The sequence below is a fragment of the Ctenopharyngodon idella genome, chromosome 8, assembly GCF_019924925.1.
Source record: "Ctenopharyngodon idella isolate HZGC_01 chromosome 8, HZGC01, whole genome shotgun sequence".
Classification (NCBI taxonomy): domain Eukaryota; kingdom Metazoa; phylum Chordata; class Actinopteri; order Cypriniformes; family Xenocyprididae; genus Ctenopharyngodon; species Ctenopharyngodon idella.
The window spans coordinates 12,956,869-12,965,970 of NC_067227.1; the positions used below are offsets into that span (position 1 = coordinate 12,956,869).

At 36.4% G+C, this 9,102-nt stretch overlaps 1 protein-coding gene across 1 annotated transcript; it reads right to left on the reverse strand.

The window, feature by feature from the left end:
• Positions 1–4,543: 4,543 nt before the first annotated feature.
• Positions 4,544–8,229, reverse strand: dusp2 (dual specificity phosphatase 2). The gene is made up of 4 exons (XM_051903964.1): positions 7,051–8,229; positions 6,200–6,330; positions 5,873–6,092; positions 4,544–5,782 (listed from the first exon to the last, which is right to left on the reverse strand). Exons 1-4 carry the CDS (start codon positions 7,442–7,444, stop codon positions 5,529–5,531), a joined length of 999 nt encoding a protein of 332 aa, XP_051759924.1. The 5' UTR covers positions 7,445–8,229; the 3' UTR covers positions 4,544–5,528.
• Between the last annotated feature and the right edge of the window lie 873 nt (positions 8,230–9,102).

The following is a 9,102-nucleotide window of genomic DNA, read 5'->3' on the forward strand; positions in this document are numbered from 1 at the left end:
GCATCTGTACATATTTGCATGTGCCTAGTTTTTAGTTCAGGTTTTGCGTGGTGACTTTGCGATGAAAGATGTCTGTTTCTCTGTCTGTTCCTCAGTCTCTCTGTTTTCTGGTCACTGGCTGATCTGCATATAAAATAATGTATACATATATTTAAATGCATGCAATAAATCGTTTTTAATTACTTTGTCATGTTATGCAGAGGCATATCCCACATGACTATAAAACAATCACAAGATAAAAATGGATGCCAAATAGGCAGAAATGTAGGCGGTTGTTTTATTGTTGAAATAAGAAAATGTTATGCATTACAAGATGTGATGATAAGATCACTTAATGCATCTGATAGTTAGTCAAACATACTTACAAAGCCAAAGCACAGTGTCTTTTAAAAGAGCCTTTGGGGTGTAGTTAGCTCCTGTTGACACAGGCAAAAGAGAGAAAAAGGAGAAACATTATTATTTTTCATCAATGATTATTCACTAATGACTATATTATGTCATGATGAACATAATAAGTCACAGATATAGGATTACTGCTAGATTGATCACTTACACAATCAGATGAAAACAACACTGAATATATATAAAAATTAAATTCAAATTCAATCCAAAAAATATATAGGCCTATATATATTAGGTTAGGAGGGGTAATGAGAGAGACGCGCGCGCGAGCAAGAGCCTTTGAGAAAACGTGCTACTACTTCAAATGACGTCACACACATTTAACGGTATTCATTTAACAGACGATTAAAATATACCATAACTGGCCGTAAAAAAGACGTAAAACCATTGTTCGTGTAAATACTAGACTGGGTACATATACTGAAAAAGGAATGCAGTCAATTGTATGACCATTTGGGTTTCATATGAAAGCAGCAGTTTTTGAGGGAAACGAAGAGTTAGACTGTCCTCTTAGTTATAGCCTATAATTACATCTTATGTACTTTCTTCATATATTTAGCTGTATTTAGTTGATATTGGTAATGGTTTACGTTGTAAAAGTAACCTATAAAAGACATTTGTTCAAAATGTGTTAAGTAAAAAGTACTTACCTCAAGAAAACTCGCAGCTGGCGATCCACTCAGCAGGGACGTCCGTCCGTTATGCGCGCACTCGACACAAACCTGCGTAGGCTTTGCACGCGAGAAATAATTTAAATGTAAAGTTTATATATTTTATTTTTTTTCTCATTTAAAAATTATATTATATCACACCATACTTGTGCTGTTATTACCATGACATTAAAAAAATAATATTATTGCACTTCAAGAAATCTGTCTTCTTCATTTACACTAGCACTACTGTTTTTGCAATTCCCATATACAGTAAGTCACTGTAAACTTCATTAAAATACCCACAATGCAGTGCATATTACAGTAGTTAACCGTAAGTAATAAATATGGGCTTTTTTGCGGTAAGTAACTGTAAAATTACAGCAAAGTCTAAATTATTTATGTAATAAGTAGGCTACTCTTTTAATACTTTTTGGCCATTTTGAGATTATCGGCATTATAGCTGATCCGCTTGTATCAGTTCAAAATCTACAGACGGCCTTGTAATGGACATTTTAATTTGAGTAGCTAAACAATGTATAAAAAAGTTTAATTAGATCCTTTTTATCTATGAGCGTATGACTTTCGATGTATATCACAGTCTATTTTATGTCAGAAAGGTTTTGTAAGTTTGTTTACAAGAGAGAAGAAGGGAGATTATGAATGTGTCATGCTTCTATTGATAATTCTGCAGTTTCTGATGGCAATGAAAGCAGTAGCATGCAGAGCAGCATTAAGGAGAGTTATTTGACGCAACCTCGATTCCCAACAACAAAAGCAAACCCACTGTGACTTTATATCATGTTCCTGCTGTTATGAGCAAGATGATGGCGTGAAAGTTCACAAACAGAATTAACCCCGAACAACATGGAGATTTTCCAATTCACTTAGCTGACAAAGCACACTGGAGCTGACAAGACTGCCAATATTCCCATAGCCTGTTGTAAGCATTATTTAAATTATTTATTTAGGTGCTGCTGTCAGAATAATGGCGTCAAATGAAAAGAGAGGATCTGATTTCTATAGCTGTGTAATAGCTCTAACAGCCTAAATATTTGCTGGGTAATATTTAATTCAGAACTATAGTGAGCCCCTCAATGGCACTGAAACTAAACCAAACTATTAAGGCTGGATCCAATTAAAATTTCGATTTAAAACTGCCACAGTAGGCAAATAAGTTAAAATGTTTGGCAGATAGCATCACACCAGAGCTGTTAGTCTCAGAAGATGTTCTGAGTTTTAAGGGAGATGTGTGAGAGTTAATGCATGACCCTACCAGTGTTTTCATCACAGGATCTGTCTCACATGGGCAACCACAATCTGTTTTTAATTTTTCACCTTAAAGGGATAGTTCACCCAAAAAATGAACATTTTGTCATCACTTACTAACCCTTAAGCTGTTCCAAACCTGTATGAGTTTCTTTCTTCTGCTGAACACAAAAGAAGATATTTTAAAGAGTGTTGGTAATCATTCAACACATTTATCACAACACATTATTTGGACATAAGGAGGGTGACCTCAAAAGACGTTGGTAATCTGTCAGTGAGTAAGAATGATTAATTTGATTAAAACGATAAAAAGAAAACTACATTCAGTGCTGCATTAAACAAATTAATCCATCATTTTATTTACATATTAAAATGAGTGGAATGTTGGTAATCAGACAGTTGGCAGTAGCCATTGACTTCCATTGTAGGAAAAAATTCAATGGTCTCAACTGTCTGATTACCAACATTCTTTAAAACATCTTCTTTTGTGTTCAGCAGAAGAAAGAAACTCATACAGGTTTGGAACAACATGAGGGTGAGTAAATAATGACAAAATGTTCATTTTGGGTGAACGATCCCATTTAGAACCATCAATGTCTGCTGGAAATCTAAACAAATCAGTGTTTTCCATGCCCAGTGCTCACAATGAAAGAGCTGTAGATGCTGATGGCTGTAGGCAGCGATGACCTTCTGTAGCACAATCACCCCACAAGCTCTTTGATTTTTTTTTTTTTTATCTCTATCTCTGATTTGCTGATGAATCTCACACAACTCTCCAAAGTCCCCTGCATTTCTTGCTGTACTTCTTCCTTGGTATTTGCCCACCTTCAACACATTGAACAATCACAGAGCCAACTGGAAATTATATGATAATAATAATAATCCATCCATTTTCCAAACTGCTTTATCTTTATTAGGCTCATGGGGGAGCTGGTGCCTATCCAGTGTCACGGGTCACAGGCGATGAAACACCCTGAATTGTTGACCATCGCAGGTTAGTGACTCCAACTGATATGCCGCATGTCTTTGGATTGTGGGAAAACCAAACCACCCATAGGAAACCCACACAGACACGGGGAGAACATGCAAACTCCACACAGAAAGCCCTCCTGGCTCAGCCGGTACTCAAACCGGGGACCAATAATAATAATAATTGCCATTTTCCTCAGTAGCCCCTCACTGCAGAACACACAAGATCCAGTGGGCGGAGACGGGTAGGTTAAAGGATATGTAAAGTGGGAGGAGTTGGATCCAGATCCCGGGGGTGGAGATGGGTAGGTTTAGATCCAGGGGGCAGAGATGGGTAGGTTTAGGGTTATGTGAAGTGGGAGGAGTTGGATCTAGATCCCCCCGCCCCCTGGATCTCGTGTTCTGCAGTGAGGACCATCTCAGTTTCATGTATTAATTCTTGACAGTCAACGCCTTTTACTTTGAACAATCAGCAGATGGCGCTGTGGTAAAAGATTTCCACTGCTTGTATCATGTAGCATAACCAACAATCCAAAAAGTGGTAATTTCCCATATTAATACTTTTGTGAGATTAGCACAGCAGTGAATGTACAGTATGTCAATAAATATTGTGCGACAATGTGAAATAAACTAAGAAATCTGCAATGTTATCAAACATTTGGGGCCGGTAAAATTTGCTTTTAAGAAACGGAAACTTATTTTAGCAAGTACACCTTAAATTGATAAAGATGGAAGATTTCTATTTCAAATAATTGCTGTTCTTTTGAACTTTCTATTAGTATCCAAAATAAAAATGTGTTACGGTTTCCACAAAAATATTAAGCAACTGGTTTCAAAATTGATAATATTAAGAAATGTTTCTTGAGCAGCAAATCAGCATATTAGAATGATTTCTGAAGAATCGTGTGACACTGAAGACTGGAGTAATGATGGTGAAAACTCAGCTTTGCCAGCAGAAGAATAAATTACATTAAAATATATATATATATATTCAAATTGAATTTAAAAAAAAAAAAATCATATTTCACAGTATTGCTCTTTTTATTGTTCTTTTGATCAAATCAGTGCTGCCATGGTAAGCATAAGTCTTCAAAAGCATAAAAAATATGTTGTGCAATTCTTGTAATATTTCTCATATTTAGTCATTTCTGATTATTTGGAAATAAGGGGGGTGGCTCTTGAGGCCAGAATCTGTCAGTGAGTAAGAATGATTGATTTGATTAAAAAGAAAAAAAAGAAAACCACATTCAGTGTTGCATTCAACAAATGAATCCATCATTTTATTTACATATTAAAATGAGTGAACCACATAGCTTACAAAAGATCTTATCAAAACAAATCTAATTTAAAGTGCATCGCTTGAATGAAAATAGATAAATAAATATTCAAAAAACAGGAAATAAAATAACACTTCATAAAAAAATAAAATACATTAGCAAGTGGCTTTAGTGCCTTTATCTATCGCAACACAATTTAACTTAATTTTAAAATGACCTAAGATCACAGTTTGTCAGGTCTTTGCCCTTTAAAACTTGTCTGAGACTGACAATTAGACTAACTTCATGGAAAAACTTGACATTTACCACACAGAAGACTAACCACACGTCACAGCCATATATGGTCACAGCATCAGTCACTGCAGTCAAATGGAACATTGACATTTCAGATGATCTGCAGACATACATCCTAAACATATACTATTGTTGAAGGTGAAATGAAAATGCTGTAGTAGACTATATTACTCTTAGAAGATTGGCAGGACAGAAGTTCTTCGTCTGTTTCATCAATATCTCAGATACAAGTTATCTTGGGTTGATGTAATAAGATCACACTAGTAGTCAAGTACACAATGTCACAATGTCACAATGACATGTGACTATTATATTTTCCATGAGGGCTATTGGGTGTAGCGGTGTGTCAGTGACGCCACTATCGTTCGGAAACGACAACTATTTATAGTTTGTATTGCCATAAACAATCAAGAACAGGTAGTCAGTTGATGCCATCTACAGCTTTATCCAAACAAGTTGAGTTATTGCCATGGTGTTAGTTAAAAGGGTGGTTGATCTCCTTATTTAGAGTCTGTCAGTTTGTACACACATAGCATCAAACAAAAACTTCCTTTAAGCACCTTTGTAGATTTGTCACAGTCTTTGAGGTCAAAGCTGCAACCAGTATATCTGAAAGTTAGTGAGGCCAGTTCAAGATTTCTTGACTGATACTGTCCGTACGCTGATACTAAAATGCAGTGCCACTGTTTTCTCTGTCTAGCACAGAATAAGGGCACAAAACGTCTGTCTCGAACTGCAGAAGTTGGCCCATGAAAGCTAGATTGGGTGAGATGACTTGTCGGCGGCGTTTTACAAAGTCAAAGGCCTCGTCCAGACGGACACGTCGAGCGTGTATGAGGTACGCTAGGCAGATGGTGGCTGACCGGGAGATTCCTGCTTGACAGTGGACCAGCACTCGCCCGCCACTCTCTTTTATCGAATCTGCAGATGCAATGAAGGTGAGAGTTAGTTTTTAGCTCGTCATTATTTTTCTGAATGATTCAGAAATCTCTTTTAACCATTAGGACTTACCAATAAAGTGGATGGCCTCTGGAAAAAGCACGCGTATGTCTGCGGCTAGACTGTCCTCCACCTTCAGAGTTTTGTACTGAAGTTCCTCCTCAAACAGGTTTGGACAGGAAGAGGATACGTTGAGCACAGCCGTGATCCCACATCGCTCCAGAGTCTCCCGTCTGGACGAGTGATGTGCACTGCCCAGGAAGAGGAAGGGGAGGATTTCAACTGGACCACCCTGGTAATGAAAAAAGATACAAATCAATGAGTATATTTCAAAGATATTGTGTTATATTAAAAGTCATTGGATAATTCATTATGATTTTGAGATTTCTAATAACCAACCTGATCATAGAGAGGAGTCTTTCTTCCGGACACAACGGGCTCTGGTTCACTGAGAGCAGGATAATTTGAGCACATGACAGGAGTGCTAAAGCAGAGCTCTGGATAAAGTGCAAGGAACCCATCAAATCCACCTAGAAATGGTCAAAGAAAACATTTTTTGTTAATTTTGCACATTTCATTTTATAGAGCAAGCAAACATCTCCACAATTTTAATAGGCTTCCAAGTGCAGCAAAAGTTAAATCACCAAATTCCTTTTTTTTTTATTAGAAATAACCTTTGATTAACATGTAAAACACTAAAATAATGTCAACCTTTTAATATTATATTTATTTATTTATTCATTCATTTTCAGTTTACTTGAATAAAACAGTTCATTCAGATTATTTTTATGCAAGCCTACCTGACAAAACAGTTTTACAGTGCAACATTTTGCCATTTGCAAATATATATGAGCTATTTATGTTTATTAAATATAATTACTTTCGTTGATATAAGATAATATAGTCAGGTTGAGTCTTATTAAATCATGTTATTCCAGTTAATTCAAATGTTACCACATTTTAACTTTTTAGGTTTCCTTCCAAACAATGTAAATGTATTTAATAATATAAATAAATATATAGAAATATAAAATATAGAAATTTAGAACTAAATTAAGGTATTCCAAAAAAGAATGACAACATGTAGTCAGGGTGAGTCATATTAAATCATTGTTCCAGTTAATTTAGATGTTACCACATGAAACCATTTTTTAGAGTATAAAATACTTTTTTTTTTTTTCTCAGCAATTGAACTGAATTTAAGTATTCACCAAAAACAATGACAACATTTCTAGTTTTGTGAACTTTACCTTGTAAGAAGCAGATGTGCGTCGAAGCAGACTGGACCTCTAACTGAAGGGCACTGACGAGGAGACTGGCCAGACTTTCGCTCTTCAAATCCCTGACCGACCGACTGTTTTCATCCAGGACCACCACCGGAGAAAAGTCCCCGTTCCGCAGCTGGGCCAGAAGCGCCTTGTCGGCCACCAACCATTCCAGAGACACCACGGAGCTCTTGGATCTCCGTCTCAGCATGGAATTCCAGTTGACGTTGCGGGACTCGAGGATGTGCGTTCGGGAGAAGGCAAGGAAAGGCCGACAGTCCAACACGATGCATCCCCCAGACGCGAAGAGCTCAGAGGGAGTCCGCAAAATATGAACTAACTCACTACCTGAGATCTCGAGAGGGTCGCCAATACCCATGACCTCTCCAGACAAACAACAGTCGTGAGTAGAAACGGATATTCTTCACAGCATCAACAACAGCGCGTTCAATATGGGAACGTATTTTTTTGCCCACTGGAAATTAAGTACTATGAACAATAACAAAAAAAGATAGATGACACAAAACAATATTATTGTGTCCGTAGAGGCCTGGTGTGTTTTCACAGTATTATTACTTTAAAATGAACATAGAATAATTTACTCTTTAACTGTAAATATATAATCTTCGTCTGTATTTCGTCAAAGCTTAGTTTTAAAGTCCTTTATTTGTCAGCAGATGTGATTCTACAGTACAGGCGGGGTTGGAAACAGTATTTGTATCAAGTCTCCTCCGCCACAGCCACGCCTTCGTTTTCCACATAAGGAACAACGTCACGCGCGGAAGCACCATATATGGCCCGTTGTCGTAGACCGACATTCCAAATATGGGTCTTGACGCGCTCTACACTCTTTTCCCACCGGCACGTGGTCGTTGGGGTTACCCGTGTTTTTTATGTTGTGACGTGCAGTACCATAGATCCGTACAACCGCAACACATAGGCACACGGTCTATTATGAGTCGACACCTGTGTGGTTGGCTTGAGGGCTTTGGGCAAGGTCACAAGAGTTAGATCGTTAAATCAGGAACATCAAACCACGCTCTGAGGGCGATGATGTTATTTTTCATGGTTGACCGTGCCATGTAATTTTGTGTGGGTAAAATACACTGTGCTACAACTTTCCACACCAGGTGTACAGTTTCAGTGGGTGATGCAAGCTGTCAGGAGAGAATAATAGACATAGAAGATGCCAAGAATAGCAAAAACACACACACATAACATAATTTATAAAAAATATGTGCCTTACATAGGCAGAATAAAGAAACATTGAAATAAAAAAATCTAAATGTCAAGTTTAAAATCATTTAAGAATATAATAAATATGGAATGGAAATGTTTATTTATCTCAATAAATAAAAGGACATATTAAAATAATATATTATTATTTTATTGTTTTATTCGAAATAATGCATTTCATTATATGAATGTGAATCTGACATCTGCAGATGGCATACTGTTTGGAATGAACCTTACACATTTCTATAGCTGACATAAATATATTAGAGGTTTACTAAGATTGTATGCAACAAGCATATTTGCAATGTAACATAATAGTAGTAATTTCTAAATGTAGCTACTGTGAAACGTATCACAACATATCAACCTGATACATTAATGTCAAGTATAATTTTTTTAAGCTATTAAAATGGCTCTGGGCTCAAACATGAGGGTTATATGGATACAAAATATTTTGATGTTTCAATAAAAAGTGTCATTGCATTGATTAAAATTTTTTTGAATGTTTTGAAATTGATTGAATGTTTTGCCTCACAGAATATACAGTATTTCACAACATGGTAATAATTTTCTTTGTATTCAACTCGGCCTGAAATCACAAAGCAAAACTAAAACCAGATGTTTTTTTAAACATGGGATTGGATGCAGTATTTGGGTCCATGGTAATCAATGTTTTTTTTTTTTTTTTTAAATAGACGCTTTAAAATCAATTCTATATGTGACTGGAAAGACACAAAGATAAACAGATCAATCCCAAAAGTACGCCTATTTTTACAACTAAGAACAAACAACACAGTGGCA